The 16,539-nt window shown below is 58.7% G+C and overlaps 1 protein-coding gene across 1 annotated transcript; it reads left to right on the top strand.

Annotated features, from left to right (window-relative positions):
• Nucleotides 1–643: 643 nt before the first annotated feature.
• On the top strand, nt 644–16,454 carry GIT1 (GIT ArfGAP 1). Its single transcript, XM_037162799.2, has 20 exons — nt 644–956; nt 6,579–6,712; nt 7,165–7,277; nt 7,399–7,504; nt 8,051–8,268; nt 8,353–8,447; nt 8,784–8,826; nt 11,164–11,212; nt 11,658–11,730; nt 12,293–12,390; nt 12,766–12,877; nt 13,011–13,144; nt 13,320–13,472; nt 13,578–13,808; nt 13,893–13,946; nt 14,137–14,223; nt 14,345–14,418; nt 14,525–14,707; nt 14,841–14,904; nt 15,061–16,454. Exons 1-20 carry the CDS (start codon nt 905–907, stop codon nt 15,271–15,273), a joined length of 2,286 nt encoding a protein of 761 aa, XP_037018694.2. The 5' UTR covers nt 644–904; the 3' UTR covers nt 15,274–16,454.
• The last annotated feature ends 85 nt before the right edge of the window (nt 16,455–16,539 follow it).

The raw sequence follows: 16,539 nt of genomic DNA, 5'->3' as shown, positions 1-16,539 counted from the left end.
CTCGGAAGGTCTATAAAACACGGCCCAGATTCCTTCCTCTCTGGAGGCAAGCATTGAGGAAGGATAGATAGGTTTATTCTTATGCTGGAGGTAGGGAGTTCACTGCATGACCTCTCTAGCACCTGGACGTCCATATTGTTGGCGGTGTGCACAAGTCAGCAAGTGTGAGTGCACACACACCTGGACACACAGATGTGGACACATGGAGGACCAGGACTCACACTTCGCCCCAACGAGATAAGCGGATACACCAAACTACAGCCCCCTTACAAGAGAAGGTGCTTGGGCCTCCAGCTCCTTACTCTTGTCCCTGACTCCCAGGGAGCACTGTCGTAGGGCCGGAGGAACCGACCGCCCCCCACCTCGCAAGTGAAGGGGATAGGGCTGACTCACACTGCCTCCGGGTCAGGGAAACGCGGGAGCAGGGGCAGGGCCGCAGGCTACAATGTCCGTTGGATCCCGGCGGCGGCCGCGGCCCCTTTAAGCGCCCCCGCCCCCTCCCGTCCGCACTCCCAGCTTCCTTTCTCCTGGAGGCGCGGCCGGCACGGCGAGTGTGCGGGCTGCCCCTCCCCCGGTGGGCAGGGCCAGTGCTGCTTCCTGCGGGAGCGGCTGGGAGCCGCGCAAGGGGCGGAGAGAGCGAGCGCGAGTGGCGGCGGGGCGGCGCGGGGTGGCGCGGGGCGGCGCGGGGCGGAGGGCGCCCGAGGGCGAGCGGGCAGGCGGGCACGGCGGGTTCCGGGCCAGCCCAGGGGGCGGTCGGTTGGCCGGGGCGCGGAGCCTAGCCGCGGCCTCGCCGGAGCCGGGCCGGGCAGCAGGGGCCGCCGCCGCCCGGGCCCGCTGCCGCCGGGGCCCGCCGCCCGCGCCCCCCACGCTGGCCCAGAGGGCTGGGGCCGCGTCGCCGCTGAGGATGTCCCGGAAGGGGCCGCGAGCGGAGGTGTGTGCGGACTGCAGCGCCCCGGGTAAGCAGGCCGGGGGCGGGACCGCGTACCGAGGCCGCCGGCCGGGCAGGCGCCGGGGCCTGGCGGGAGCGCTGTGCGGGGCCAGAGGGTGGGGTGGGGCTGGGGGCTGCGGCCTTCAGCCTCGGTCCCCACCCGGGCCACTGCGGAGTCGCGTCCTTGGCGGGAGAGCCCGGCTGGGGGGCCCCCTATTTCCTCGCGTCCGCGGACAGGCGAGGAAGGACATTCCCCACGCCGCCTCCCACCCCTCAGTCAGAGGGAGGCGGGCAGCTAGCTGCCCCCCGCCCCCATCTCAATATCCAAACGGAAGCGCCAACCTAGGGTGGCCGGAGGGCTGTGGTGGAGGCCGCAAGGATTTAGGAGGTGGGGGCGATTGTGGTTTTGTGTCATTTTAGTGCCACCCCCGCGTCTTGCACCTGCTGCTCTCATGGTCTGCTGGCCCGCTGGGGTGGCGGAGGGCAAGGGGCAGAGAGCTGGGCAGATGGGCCGGGGGGAGGGGGGGTCTTGGATACTGTTTCCTTCGGAGCACATGAGGGGGGTGGCTACTCCTAGAACTCCCTGCCCCTGGCTCCCAAGGCTGGGGCTCCTTGCAGGGCCTGTTGTTCAGGGCCAGTGTGAGCCTAGGTATCTTTCTGGGAGGCATCCCCAGGTCGCCTGGTGACTGGGAGCAACTAGACTCGGTTTTTCCTGTGCCCCAGTAAGGCCGGCTTGGGAAGGTGAGCTTGGCATTGCCTCGGCTTGGGCGCAGACCCCTCCCGGTCCCCCAGCCCAGCCTGACTAGAAGTGTTGAGGGGTGTCTAGATTCCCCAGGAGCCCGCTGGCTTCCTGGCCTGCCTCTTGCCTGTATTTACTGTGGTGTTTCCCTTCCCAGGAGAGTCAGCTCCAGGCTGATTTGAAACCCCTAACCTGCTAAGTGAGGAGCAGTGACCCAAGAGGCTGCTCCTTTCTGGAGTGTAAGGACACTGCCAGTGATGGGGCTCAGCCGCTGGCCTGGGGAAGGAAGCCCTGGCCCTTGTCCACCCTCTTTCTTTAGAAAAGCAGTTTTCTTCCTGGGTAGGCTCAGGGGGTCTGTGAACTCCAGGCTGACAATGGACAGACTTAAGTGTGAGAATGTGGGGTGCTGTTTCGTGGGCCCTTAACTTCAGTCATCCTTTGGGTGGGCCAGGACCCTAACAGGTTGGGACCAACAGATGCTGTGGTGGCTCCAAACTAGAGTGTTTGGGAGCTGTGGGTGCCTGACAGAGGCACTCTGTGGTGGTTATGACCCTGAGGCCTCCTCTAGGGACACGTCATGATCAGGAGGGCTCTGAAGCAGCTGTCTGGGGTACGTGTCCCCACCCCTAATGATCTGGAAACTGATCCCCTTGCCCCAGCTGCAGGCTGGTCTAGGGATGGAAGGGCTGAGAAGAGAGCTTGCCTTCTGTGTGTCTGTCCCAGGCTGTTCTGCATCTCTGCTGGGCTGTCATTGCATGGGTTGTAGTGGGGACCAACTAGGGCTGGGAATGGTGGTGCATAGCAGATAGTCTTTCAGGGGAGCCTGGATTTTCGTGTTGCCTTTTTTTCATTCAATTCTGTGACCCATGGCAAACTTTGCTCACTTTGGGCCCAAGTTTCCTTAACTGTGAGGCAAAGAGATTGGAGCAGAAATGGTTTTTGAGTGCCCCGTCTCCAAATCTGTGGTCCCAAGGGCTTCAGGGACACAGGGCAGCATCAGAAAAGCAGTGTCTTTTTTTCCCATTACATTTGCCTGTTCAGTTGAAGCCTCTGAATGCCCCCCCGGCCTCAGGGAGGAGCGGTGCATGTCTAATGTGTGGGACTGCCCGGCTCCTCCCAGTGCATGTTCCACAGAGGCACTTGTGCCCTGGGCGCCTCCTTTCCCCGATCCAGAATATGGGCCAGGAAGAGGCAAATGGTGAGAAGGTGAGGATGATGAGGTGGGCAGGGCGATGACAGTCTTACTCATCACCCCACCCCAGCACCTAGCATGGTGTCTGGCACATAGCAGGCACTCCCCAAGCGTTTCGACGCTTGTCGGAACCCCTGCTGGCTCCTTGGGTCTACCCTGTACCCCATCGGACGACAGTGCATGGTGCAGCATTCTCAGTCTGGGGACCGTAGCACCCGAGGGAAAAGGCTTGCAGGGAACCAGCCATCTAGAGCCCAGACCCAGAGCCACCCTCTCGTGTGTGCCTCGTACCCAGAGTCGCAGGCTTCTCTCACTGTGATGGGAGCCCTGCAGTCCCAGCTCTAGGAATGGGGTTGAGGCTTTTTGTAGTTGGTTAATTTGGGGGGGGGTCGTGGAGGTAAAAGAAAAGATGAGATGCAGCCTGACCCCGAAGGCCTCTGTCCTCCCTTTCTCCCAGGCCTGGGCACACAGGGTGAGTGTGAGCATGTTGTGAGGCTGCTGCACACGGCATGGCTGCTGGGCAGCTGGTCAGGTGGCCTCGGGAGTCCCAGAGATGGACAGCGGTCAGGAAACCCGGAGAATCCGTGTTCTCCCCTCCCTTCCCCTTCACTCACCCTGCCACACAGACCTGGCCTGCTCTCAAGGGCCTGTTCCCAAGGGCCTGCTCCTTGCCCCATGGGCCTCACTGCAGCCCAGGCACCTCGGATGAGCAAGGCCGGCCACCAGCTAAGGACGTTGGGGGGCCTGCAGGCTCACTTGTCTCTTCATAGTGTAGATTATCGTGGGGTAGGTGAGTGGTGGGCTCTCTTCCTCTTCTACTAAGATACTACCTAACGCATGACAAAGTGCCCACTCCTCACTGAGCAGCCTGATGAGTTTCTACCTTTGACGTAGCTGCATGACCACCACTCCAGTCGAGAGGTAGTGCATTTCCATCACTGAGGGGTTTTCTTGTGGCCCCTCCCAGTCAATGCCCCCTAAAGGTAACCGCCCTGCTGCCCTTTCTCCCTGTGGATTACTCTTGCCTGCTTTCAAGATGGCGGGCTTGTCTCTCTTTCCCGATGAGGATCTGGTCCCCAGCTCAAGGGAGGCTAGCTGTTATAGTAGACCCGCTGGCCCAGAGGCCACTAATGGCTTTAAGTGGTGACATGAACATACCGTGGTAGAGGTCTCCGTGGGTCAGCACTGGTTGACCTTATCCTGGGACCCCTCCTGTCGCTTCACTTGCCCTCACAGGTCAGACGCCCACCCTGACTGGAGGCAGAAGTCCCGGAGGAGGGGCAGGTCACCACACCGCCTAGCCTTTATGTTTGCTGTCTCTTCTGTCCCAAGCTTTGTCTAGGGAGCCTCTTTGGGACAAAGGTCCCTTTAACCTTGAACTTTGGCAGCCATTTGAGTCTCAGAAAGTCTTCCTGGCCCTTCTGCTTAGGAACTGGCCTAGGTGGGGGCTCCTGCTTGGGTTGAGGTACACCCCAGGGCCCCTAGGCAGAAGGAGAAGGTAGGAGGGTGAGCTCGGGCTTCTCTTCTATGTCAGTCAGGACTGAGCTGGCACTAGTGTGCCCCAGATCAGGACAGTGTGTCCTGCCCAACCTTCCTATTTCAGGTCACTGTGGAGGAGAGGGAGGACCCCTCCCTCAGCTTTGGGGGGTGCCAAGCGAAGCTTTGGCGCACATTCCCCAGTTCCTGGTTTCTTGGTCACTGCCATGTTCAGGGACTTGCCATGTTGGTCTGGCCCTAACTATCTGGTCAGTCCTCCTAGGCTTGGCTGCCCTGGTAGGGCCATGGGCCTGGGGTGGGGGTGGAGGCCTTGGGGCGGCCCCTTTATGATCCTGGCCTGGGCGGCTCCCCATTTACAGGAAACCCCACCATTTCAACGGGAGGAATTTAGGCTGCGTCATTTCCAGCTTCCTGCCTGGGCTGCTGGCGGTGGCTGAAGGGCAGACCCCTGACCCAGTGGTGTTTGGGAGTGAGTGGGGAGCTCTCCATACCTGGAGCGCCTCGCTGCTTAGGTAGAGCCACACGAAAGTCTGCCTTCAGACAGCAGTCCGCGACCTTTTTGGCACCAGGGACCAGTTTCTTGGAAGACAATGTTTCCACGGCCCAGGGGAGGGAGGGTGTCGGGGGGACAGTTTGGGGATGATCCAGGCCCATTACATTCAAGCTCTCCTCCTGCTCTGCAGCCTGGTTCCTAACAGGCCTGGACTGATAGTGGTCTGTGACCCAGAAGTTGGGGGCCCCTGCCTTAGGGCTCCTCATCTTGGCACAAATAGAGAGTTCCTTCCTCTTGGGCCCCTGGAATTAGTCCCCCAAGAAAGTGTGTGGTGAGCACCTTGTGTATTCCTGTTGTCTTGTTTTGGGGGGATCCCTAAAAAAGCCCTGGCCCAAAAAGCTGAGCCCCTCTTCCATCCTGTTTCCACGCTGTGAGGGGACTCTTGCCGTGGGCAGAGCTCTTGCAGCACTCTGGCTGAGGGTCTCCTTGAATTTCCCCTGGGAACTTTGAGGGAGGTCCTTTCAGGGAAGGGTCTGAAAATCACCTTTTGGTTGGAGAGGCTCTTGTTACCCCTGAGTGCCATGGGGCAGGGCCGAGAGTCAGCCCCCCTCCCCAGGACAGGGCTTCCTGAGACGGGCGGGAGCCTGCACAGAGCACAGTGCCCTGCGAGACAGGCTCCCTGCCCCCACTCTCCAGTGTCACACAATGGCTGCTTTCTCCCCCGTGACCTTTCCACAGCCTGAGTTGTATGCAGCTGTCTCCTCCCCCTCTCCCAGGGGGCCTAGAGTGGGTGGCATCTCCCCTGCCCTGGCCCCCTTCGTGTTTCTAAAGTTCACTTCCCTCCAAGGAGTTGAGCATGGCTCCCGGAGCCCTTGCCCAGTGGGAGCTGTCCCCTTCAGGGGCAGCGCTTATGGACCTGGCATGGTCTCTGGCATCTAAGTTCCTGGGTCCACATAGTGCTCATCTTACTCATTAGCTGTGTGACCTTGAGCAAGTGCCCTAACCTCTCTGGAGCCACTCTTTCAGCAGGGGGACTGTTTCCTGCCTTGCCTGACAGTTGTGAGAGGCATCATGCACACAGCACCCCATGGTAAACTGTGGGTGCTCAGTCAGCATTAGTTCCTTTGCTCTCTCTGTCCCTCTTAAGAGGGACTCCATCAGTGATGGTGACAGGAAGCTCAGGCATGAAAAGGCCTCTTGCCTGGCAGGATAAGAGCAGAATCAGGAGCCCGTGAAGGGACACAGTGGGTCAGGTAGGTGGGCCAGTGGCTCCAGTAGAAGTCTGGGTGCACGGGAGAATGTGGAGCCGACCTGGACACAGGAGGAGTGTCTCGGGCTGAGTGGTGTGTAACCATCAGGGTTGTGCCCCCTGGGGCATTTCCTGCCTCCCTGGAGAAGGGCTATGGGACTGTAGTAGATTGCAGGACAGGAAACCATGCTCGCTGAGCAGGCCCTGGGGACCACACCTTCCCAGAGGAGCAACAACATGCAGGGAAGAGCGTGGCTGTGTCAGTTGCCAGCTTCGAGCCTTGTGGGAAATCCCTCTCACTGCCTGAGCTCAGCTGCCTCGTCCGTGACCTTTGCCTGCTGACACCCCAGCTCCTAGACCTCTGGGGGACCCAGGGAGTGAACATGTGTGGGATACTAAGCGTAGTGCTAGCCCTGAGCAGAGGCCTAGGGGGTCTTGCCCGTGCCTGGCTGTAGCTGACCCTTGCCCCCACCCTGGCAGACCCTGGCTGGGCCTCCATCAGCAGGGGCGTGCTGGTGTGTGACGAGTGCTGCAGTGTGCACCGGAGCCTGGGCCGCCACATCTCCATCGTCAAGCACCTTCGCCACAGCGCCTGGCCTCCCACACTGCTGCAGGTACGGGCCTGGTCAGCGGTTCCTCCTTCCTCACAGAACGTGCCAAGCGCAGGCACATCTTCCTCATACTGACATACACACCTGCCTAGATTCAGCAGCTCCTGGGGGCACCCACCCACCCACCCACCTGAGGCAGAACCTAACCCTGACCCTTTCCAGCCATCCACTCATCTAAGAGAGGACTGTAGTCAGACAGATCTGGGCTCTCTCACCTTGGCTCTGTCGCTTCCTGGCTTGTAGCGTTGAGCAGGTCACTCAACCTCTAAGCTGTGGCATGCTGGCCCTGTGACCTGAAGTTCTAAACAGGACACACATCCTTGGTGGGCTGACTACCTGGAGGTGCAGCAGTGACAGGCACACAGTAGGCCCTTTGGTACTCCTTGCAGCCACACTGGCTGTGGCCAGTGCCCAGCACCCAGTGGGCTCTCGCACTTGGCATCTCCTTCCTGCAGATGGTGCACACGCTCGCCAGCAACGGGGCCAACTCCATTTGGGAGCATTCCCTGCTGGACCCTGCGCAAGTGCAGAGCGGTCGGCGCAAAGCCAACCCCCAAGACAAAGTCCAGTGAGTCGGGCTGGAAGGGTGGTGGCAGGGGCTGCACAGTCTGGGACATGGGCCTGGGAGGTGGCCGGATGACTAGCCTCTCTCGCTCTGCTCCTCGTTTCCTCCTGTGCGCTCCACGCAGCCCCATCAAGTCAGAGTTCATCAGGGCCAAGTACCAGATGCTGGCATTTGTGCACAAGCTTCCCTGCCGGGATGATGACGGGGTCACCGCCAAAGACCTCAGCAAGGTTTGAGGGGCCCCAAAGTGGGCGGTGGGCCATTCTCCTCATCCATAACGCCCCGAAGGCCTCTCCTTCATCACCACTGAGCTGGAGGCCACAAAGGCAACCAGGCAAGAATGGTGTGCATGGTGGAGCAACAGACTTGCTCCATTGGGCTGTATGTGGTCAGAGCCCCCAAGCTCCCAGGTGGACACTCAAGGCTAAAATTCTCCAGCTGCCACCCAGAAGTCAGAGAAGCTTAGGGCAGTTTCTTAGCCTCTCAGAGCCTCAGTTTTCTCATCTCTACAATGGAAAAGAAGTAGCAGCACCTGCCTCACAGATAACTCCTATTCCAAGCAGAGTGTGGAGCATATGGTAGACAGTGACTGACAACAGCTGTTATTAATTGGTACTAACTCCTAGGGGGACCCCTCGGTCCTCCCTGACACCCTAACTTCCGCTGGGCTCTTGGAGCTGAAAGCATCTCAGGTGCTGCCTGTTCTAGGTGCAGCTTAAGGCCGGGGTGGCAGGGCTCGAGCACACGCAGCTGTTAAACACTCCCACTCCTTGCAGCAACTGCATTCAAGCGTGCGGACAGGCAACTTGGAGACATGTCTACGCCTGCTGTCCCTGGGTGCCCAGGCCAACTTCTTCCACCCAGAGAAGGGCACCACACCTCTGCACGTGGCTGCCAAGGCGGGGCAGACGCTGCAGGCCGAGCTTCTTGTGGTGTACGGGGCTGACCCTGGCTCCCCTGATGTTAATGGGCGAACACCCATTGACTATGCCAGGTGAGGGTCAGCAGAAGAGTGATGCTTGGGTGGGTGGGGGGAGTGGGCCGCTGCTGCAGGCTGAGCCATGCCCCCTCCCCACAGGCAGGCGGGGCACCACGAGCTGGCAGAAAGGCTAGTTGAGTGCCAGTATGAGCTCACTGACCGGTTGGCCTTCTATCTCTGTGGACGAAAGCCTGGTGAGCAGAGTGTGGGGCAGGCCTTGCTGGGCCAGGCAGGTGGGACCCAGACACACCTCAGCAGCAGGTGCCATGGTGACAAAGCCGGCTGGGGAACAGTGTTGCTAGGCAACTGGCTCCTGTGAAATTGCTGCAGGCTCTGGGCTGCAGCACATTGGGTAAGGAGTGGGGGTGGGCATAACTTCCAGCCAGCTCCCAGGGCCTTCGGGGGCGGCCTGCCCTCCTCCCTTTCCCCTGACACATCTGGGTGCCAAGCCATGCTCATGGCAGTGAGGTGGGCTTCCTGCTGCTAAGGCCACTCAGTACTAGTGACTTGGCATTTTTATTTTTGTTCAGATCACAAGAATGGGCATTACATCATCCCACAGATGGCCGACAGGTGAGTGCCCACCTTCCCAGAGGCTGTTAGAGGCCATGTGGGTGTCTGACCCCCAGAGCCCCCAGCCCTCCACTTCTCTAGGCTTTAGGGACCTGGGACCCCTCCACATTCCCCACCCCACACTCCCTTAGGAGCTAGAAGCACAAACATTTCAGAGTCTGATCCTTACTCCCTAATTCTGGGTCCAAGGCAGGTAAGGAGGCACATGGCCAGCACAGCCTCCTGTCAGGAACATAGTACTTAAGTGTGAGGAGCAGTGGGTCGCTGGCTTCTATTTCCCACTAAAATCTTTAGATAATCCTCTGCACTTCAGTGAATAGGTGGTGGTCTCCAGGGATTTGACTAACACCAAAGTTTGGTGTTAGTCAAATCCCTGGCCTCTGTGGTGTGCTCAAAAGTTGGACAGGGGCTCGAGAGCAAGGCGTGGCACAATTCAGGTGTTTCTGCCTCTGATCTGAGAGGCCCCAGGTACCCAAGCTATGGGCATCAAAGCCCTCACCCCAACTTACGGGGTGGGTGCTAGTGCCACCTGGTGGCCGCCAGTAATGGCCAAGTCTTCATGCCAAGCTGTGCCTGCTGGCCTGAACAGGAGACAAAAGGCTCCCTCCTCCTCCAAAGGCCAGTGTGGGCAGATGGGGATCGTCATGGTTGGGCATCTCAGATTCCTGAAACCAGACCTCCTCTGTCCCGAAATCCTGACTCCCCCCTACTTCTTTAGTCTGATTCTGCCTGTGTGTGTGCCTGTGTGACAGGGGAGTAAACACACGTGGGCATGTACTCAGTGAAATGTTAACTGAGCACCTTCGCAGTGTCAGCTGCCGTTCTTGGCACGGGGACACAGAGGTAATGCAGACGTGAACCCCGCCTTTAGGGAGCTCACAGTCTAGAGAGAGAAACGTCCTAGTCAGACAGTTGTGGTTTAGTGTGGGAAGTGCAGCGAGACAGGCAGAGGTGTAGTTAGAAATGCTGCACCAGGAACTAGAAGCAGGTGGTGAGATGATGAGCACATGTGAGAGGCCGGGAGTCCCAGGAACAAGACAGAGTGAGAGTGCGGCCAGTCCTATGAGCCCTGACAAGAGCTGTGACCATCCCAAGGGTAGAGGGGTTCTAAGCATGGACGTGTGGAGCCAGGTCTGCTGCTTACTGGCTGTGTAACTTCAGGTAGGCTGCTTAACCTCTCTGAATCTTAGTTCATCTTTTCTGGAAATGAGGGCAACTGTACCTATCTTTCTGGGCTGTTGAGAGGATTAAATGAGGTGATACATGCAAAGCACTTGGCATATTTTTAAAATGAGCTTTTTGTTGAAGTGTGCCATACATCCTGTTATTATTGAGAAGTTTTGCCCAGGCTGGTGTGGATTGAGCACCAGTCTGTGAACCAAAGGTTTGCCAGTTCAATTCCCAGTCAGAGCACATGCCTAGGTTGTGGGCCAGGTCCCCAGTAGGGGGCGCACAGAAGGTAACCACAAATTAATGTTTCCATTTTTCTCCCTCCTTCTCTCTCTAAAAATAAATTTAAAATCTTTTTTTTTTTTTTAGGTTTTTATTTATTTGTCTTTGGAAGGGAAGGGGAAGGGGAGAGAAATATCAATGTATGGTTGCTTCTTGTGCGACCCCTGCTGGGAACTGGCTTGCAACTCAGGCATGTGCCCCGACTGGGAATCGAACTGTGACCAAAAGGTTCACAGCCCTGTGCTCAATCCACTGAGCTACACCAGCCAGGGCTATAAACTTAAAATCTTTTTTAAAAATGTTTTTACAGCCGGGGTAGTGCAGCCAGACACATCAAAAACATCATCCTGGGTGCTAGGTAGGAAAAATGATTGTAGGGGCAAGAAGAAATAATGGCAGAACTTGGGAAAAATCTGGCAAAGGATGAGGGAGGTTTCAGGTGACTCCCAGGAGCTGCGTCAGTGCTGGGTGAGTGGGTCACTGAAAGTCAGAGTGAGCCAGCCAGGAGTAGGCTGAGGGGAGAAATGAGTTCAGTTTTGTACATTCTGAGTCTGGCGCACATGCAGAGATGGGTCCGAGCTTGATGTGGGAAGGCGTGTGCTGCCCTGCTCCTGGGTAATTGCTGCCTCTGTCCTATTCTTCCCTCTGCTGCCTTCCTCTGGACTTAGATCTCGGCAAAAGTGCATGTCTCAGAGGTATCTGGCGTCTGCCATGGGAGCAGGCTCTGGAGGTTGGGTGGGGCAAGGTGGCTCTTGGTGTGTGGCATCTGGTGTCTTGTCTGCCTGGGATCCCTGCATGTTTGGGAGGTCACTGGCAGGGGCCTGGCCGCCTCTCATGCCTGGCCTCTCCCTTCTTCCCCATTCCCATCTTTCTCCTTGCCCACAGCCTGGACCTGTCTGAGTTGGCCAAAGCTGCCAAGAAGAAGCTGCAGGCGGTGAGTCTGCTTAGACCCCTAATACTTGGAGCTGCTTTCATTTTGAACCCCCTCCCCGCCTGCCGCGTTGCTCCCCCTTACTCTGACATGGTTCTGTTTTCCAGTCTTAGACCTGCTCTCATTGTGTTCTTCCCAGTTTCTTCTTTTCGGCTTCTCCACTCCTCGTCTTTTACCCTGGCTCTGCCTTTCAAAGGCTCCCAGGGCCTTGGCTCCATCTCTGCCTAGACCAGCTACTGCTGGTCTAGTTTGGCCTTCCTTTTGTCCTCTCCCACCTTGGAGCTTGGCAGACAGACCCCTACCCCAGTTTCCAGTTCTGAGACTGTGGGGGCTGGGTGGCATAAGGGAAACAAGCCATTTCCCACATCATATGACATCTGGTGGACTAGCCCCACTGGCAGTGGGGGCTGTTTGTTCTGACAAAGCCTGTACCCACCTCTGCCTCCAGCTCAGCAACCGGCTTTTTGAGGAACTTGCCATGGACGTGTATGATGAGGTGGATCGAAGAGAAAATGACGCTGGTGAGCTGGGGGTGCATCAGAGGCTTTGAGCAGATGGGACAGAGCAGCTGCCTGCCAGGGAAGGGCTAGGACCTGGTGCGGCTCTCAGGCACTTTCACTGGAACTAAGAAGGGAGCGTGCCTGGGGTTGGTGTGCTCAGCAGGCCTGCCTAGAAGCCAGCTGTCCCCCCCCCCCCCAACCGGGGGCAGCTTCCCCAGCTGGGCAGAGTGCTGAGCTGGAGGCCTCCGGCAGCTCCTCCCAACCCCACCCCACCCCGAGACTGGGGCTCATCTCTGCTCTAATGACCTCCCATTTTGGCTCTCTTCCCAGTCATGCACCCGCTCCTTCCTGGCCACAGCCAGATTCCAGCCCCAACTCAGCTGGGCCTGGCTTGAGGGAGTCACCTTGTTCTGTCACTCAGTCCCCTAGCTGGCCTTGCCCAGCGCCTGTCTGAGGACCCCTGTTTTGATCACCAAGCTCAGTGGGGATGGGGAGGAGCTAGGAAGGCTGTGCTCAGTGCTCCCCCAGCCTACTTATGGGCCTGGCCACTCTGGACAATCTGCTCCCTGCTCCTCCCCCACAGTGTGGCTGGCTACCCAGAACCACAGCACCCTGGTGACAGAGCGCAGTGCTGTGCCCTTCCTGCCTGTTAACCCTGAATACTCAGCAACACGGAATCAGGTGAGGCGCTTTGGTGGGTTGGCCTGGGGCTGTTTCCTTCCTTCCTTTCTAGGGTCTCCAGCTCGGTGGGCCCTGCCCTTCCCTACTGGCTATTGTCCGGAACAGCCTGTTTTTCTCCACCCCTGGCCAAGGCCTCTCTCCAGGCCTGGCTGGCACTGGGATTTGGGAGTGAGGCAGGGGCTGTTCTTTTGAGCACTTGGTGAGCAGCCCCTGGAGGTTGGGTTCCTGCCTCTTCTTGAGAACCAGACCCCAAGCCCCTGAGTCTTTGCTAGACCTCACCCCTGTCCTGGCCCCATGAGCCGGGCTGGGTTTTAGCTGTAGTTAGAGCAGACAGCAGGGGGCTCCTCATGCCTGTCTGGCCCTTTCTCCTCGCAGGGGCGACAGAAGTTGGCCCGCTTTAATGCCCGAGAGTTTGCCACCTTGATCATTGACATCCTCAGCGAGGCCAAGCGGAGACAGCAGGGCAAGAGCCTGAGCAGCCCCACAGGTAGGAAGGGTGAGGATGGAGGTTCGGGTGGTGGGCACTGTTCCAGGATATTCTCTTTCCTGGCTCCCTTTCTGGAGTAGCATGATAGATGGGTTGTGTGGTTGAGCCCTACGTGACAGGCCTGTGCCCTCAGACAACCTCGAGCTGTCTCTGCGGAGCCAGAGTGACCTCGACGACCAGCACGACTACGACAGTGTGGCCTCAGACGAGGACACAGACCAGGAGCCCCTGCGCAGCACCGGCGCCACGCGGAACAACCGAGCCCGGGTCTGAGCACTGCCCCTCCCTGGTTCCTCCCCAGGCCTCCATCAAGGCCCAGCTCTCTCCTCTTGTAGCCCAAAGCCTGGGGGACAAGTGGGCTGGTCACAGCTTTGAGAGCAGCCCTCTGGGGGCATTTGTCTGCTGACTCTGGTGGCTGACTGGCTTGTGTGTCACCCTGCAGAGCATGGACTCCTCAGACCTGTCTGACGGGGCCGTGACGCTGCAGGAGTACCTGGAGCTGAAGAAGGCCCTGGCCACCTCTGAGGCAAAGGTGCAGCAGCTCATGAAGGTCAACAGTAGCTTAAGTGATGAGCTCCGGAGGCTACAGAGAGAGGTGAGGGCTGCAGCCTCGGTGGGAGAGGGGGCTCCCAGGCCCCCAGTGGGGAGATGGGACTGGTACCCGGACCCCATGGAGTTTCTGACACCACTTCACTCTCAGATCCACAAGCTGCAGGCAGAGAACTTGCAGATCCGACAGCCTCCTGGGCCAGTGCCCACACCCCCTCTCCCCAGCGAACGGGCAGAACACACATCCATGGGGCCTGGTGGGAGTGCCCACCGCAGGGATCGCCAGGCCTTCTCCATGTATGAACCAGGCTCTGCCCTGAAGCCCTTCGGGGGCCCTCCTGGGGATGAGCTTGTCACTCGTCTGCAGCCTTTCCACAGCACTGTGAGTTGCCAGCTCAAGGCGGTGGGGAAACTGGGTTGGCTCTGCCCCAGGGCCCTTCATGATACCTGTTGTGCTAACCCCCAGGAGCTGGAGGATGACACCGTCTATTCAATGCATGTCCCTGCCGGCCTTTACCGGGTAAGCAGTTCCTGGGACAGGTGGGCTCATTTTTGCAAATAGGTTCTAAATCTCAGTGTGTGCCAGGCTTCATGCTGGAGGCTTTGTGCACAGGGGTGGCTAGACATACATAGTTCCCACCCTCAGTGCGGGGAAGCTGGAAGGTGGGTGACAAGGAGGAGTGACCGACTTCAGCCCTCCTGGGTTTCAGATCCGGAAGGGGGTTTCAGCCTCAGCAGTGCCCTTCACTCCGCCCTCCCCACTGCTGTCGTGCTCCCAGGAAGGAAGCCGCCACACGGTAACATCTCATCCCCTGTGCGGAGAGACAGGCTGAATGGGATGTGTGCAAGCGAGTTGATGGGGAGCGTGTGGGTCTGAGAGTGTGTACCTCACCTACTGTCCTTCCCTGTACCTTCCAGAGCAAGCTTTCCCGCCATGGCAGTGGTGCTGACAGTGACTATGAGAACACGCAAAGTGGGGACCCTCTGCTTGGGTGAGGCACACAGATAGTGGGAGGTCAAGTGGTCCCTAGGGCATCTGAAGGCACAGGCAAGAGATCTCATGACTGAAATGTCTCTCTTTCTAACCCTGGGTCTCAGACTGGAAGGAAAGAGGTTTCTAGAGCTGGGCAAGGAAGAGGACTTCCACCCAGAACTGGAAAGCCTGGATGGAGACCTGGACCCCGGGCTTCCCAGCACAGAGGATGTCATCTTAAAGACCGAGCAGGTCACCAAGAACATTCAGGAACTGTTGCGGGCTGCCCAGGAATTCAAGCATGACAGGTATGGGGGTGGGATGCATGCTCACGTGGTCTGTGGGTTTGCAGAGGGCCAGAGAGGGACCGGTGTTCCACTCCATTGTCCTGGGGACCTTCCCTGAGAGCCCCCTAATTTATTTGTTCCCCTCCCCCTACAGCTTTGTGCCCTGTTCAGAGAAGATCCATTTGGCTGTGACTGAGATGGCCTCTCTCTTCCCAAAGGTACAGGGGCCAGAGAGAGGAGCAGGATCAGAAGGGCCTAAGGGTGGGGCTGGTGTAGGGAATCTGCTCCCGGGGTGGAGACATGGATCCTACCCAGCCATGACCAAAGTTCATGGTTGGAACTGTGAGGCCCAAATCCCTCCTTCCTTCCTCCAGAGACCAGCCCTGGAGCCTGTGCGCAGCTCCCTGCGGCTGCTCAATGCCAGCGCCTACCGGCTGCAGAGTGAGTGCCGGAAGACAGTGCCTCCAGAGCCTGGCGCCCCTGTGGACTTCCAGCTGCTGACTCAGCAGGTGATCCAGTGCGCCTATGACATTGCCAAGGCTGCCAAGCAGCTGGTCACCATCACCACTCGAGAGAAGAAGCAGTGACCACTCTCCCTGTACCCTCACCTACACCCTGGGACCTCACTGGCTGTGGGAGCTGGGCCACTCCGACACTAATCCCCACCCCAACAGAGCCGCTGGCGCAAGTGCCCTTAGTGCTGCCACTCTCCCCTGGCAGCCAGGCGCCCTGGTGCCGCCCCCCCTTAAGCCCCCAAGGACGGGGAGGTGGGGTGGCAGGAGCTTCTGTCCCCCACATTCCATGCACCTCCCCCTGTACATAGCATCCCCTCCCCTCCTAGCGTGCAGGGGCCCATACGGCATCACTCCCAGCCCCTTCTGCCCTCCAGGGCACCCTCAGCAAAGGGTCAGGTGGGGACACTCCAAGTGGGGTGGTTCTCCCTACATGCATCCCCCCCATGAGCCAGTTCAGTCCTACTGGGGGCTGAGTGGGGGCATCCCCCTCCTTTGTACATAATCTCTGTGGATGTAGCCACCAGCCCCCATGCTGCTCTCCTTCAATGCCAAGCGGCCCCTGCCTAGGGCATAGGTGCCAGCCTGTGTTCCCAGGGTCCCCAGCAGCAAACACTGGAAAATCCTTTTTTTCCCCTCTCTTTTACCCCTTAATTTTAACCTTGTGGTAACCGAGTGTCCCTGCGTGCCTGCGTGTGAGTGTGCGGGGCGGCAGTGCCGTTCCAGAGGCCTGGCCAATATGGAGTTAGAGGGGTGAGGGGACCAGAGCAGCAGGACCAGCATTGGGGGTCAGCCCCCCTCACCCATCCTAGGGGCCAGGGACTGCCAGAGTAACCAACTGGGGTCCTGCCCACTGCCTCCCCTCATTACTCCCACCACTTGTTCCCCTTTATGAACTTAAAATGGAAACCACTTCCCTCCATCTCTCCTCCCCCTCCCTTGTGGAGGGGGAGTGTGCTGGCTGGGGCAGAGAACTGAGCACCTGAGCCTGGGGCTGGCTCCCCGGGGTCCCTGACTCAGCTGAGAGGCCCCTCCCTATAACCTCTGAGAGGCTAGCACCTGTGCCTGCGGTGTCTGGGTGCCTGGAACCTGGGTTGCAGCCTGGGAAGGCTGGAGAGGCAGATGGCAGCGCCCACCAGCTCTTCTCCCTATCCTGCCTCTGTCCCTGGGGGCCAGGCTCTACCTGTGTGGTGGGTGGGCTGACTGTCAGGATGTGTATCATGTACATTTGTATCAAAAATAAATAAGTGACCATGTGCTGTTTCTGGTACTTAAGAGAATTGAGGGGAGACTGGGAAGGGGGTAAACATGAAAGGGAGAACCAATCTGTCAGCAGCATGA

The sequence above is a fragment of the Artibeus jamaicensis genome, unplaced genomic scaffold, assembly GCF_021234435.1.
Source record: "Artibeus jamaicensis isolate MK-2021 breed Jamaican fruit bat unplaced genomic scaffold, CSHL_Jam_final contig_2790, whole genome shotgun sequence".
Lineage (NCBI taxonomy): Eukaryota > Metazoa > Chordata > Mammalia > Chiroptera > Phyllostomidae > Artibeus > Artibeus jamaicensis.
Note: the sequence above shows the minus strand (reverse complement) of the source record. Positions and strands in the feature narration are given on the sequence as shown.

Excerpts from the sequence above, each read along its gene's own strand:
- GIT1 (XM_037162799.2), top strand. The coding sequence starts at position 905 with ATGTCCCGGAAGGGGCCGCGAGCGGAGGTGTGTGCGGACTGCAGCGCC. Across the intron at positions 7,505-8,050 it reads CCGCCAAAGACCTCAGCAAG|CAACTGCATTCAAGCGTGCG; the intron begins GTTTGAGGGGCC and ends CACTCCTTGCAG. Across the intron at positions 12,391-12,765 it reads ACTCAGCAACACGGAATCAG|GGGCGACAGAAGTTGGCCCG; the intron begins GTGAGGCGCTTT and ends TTCTCCTCGCAG.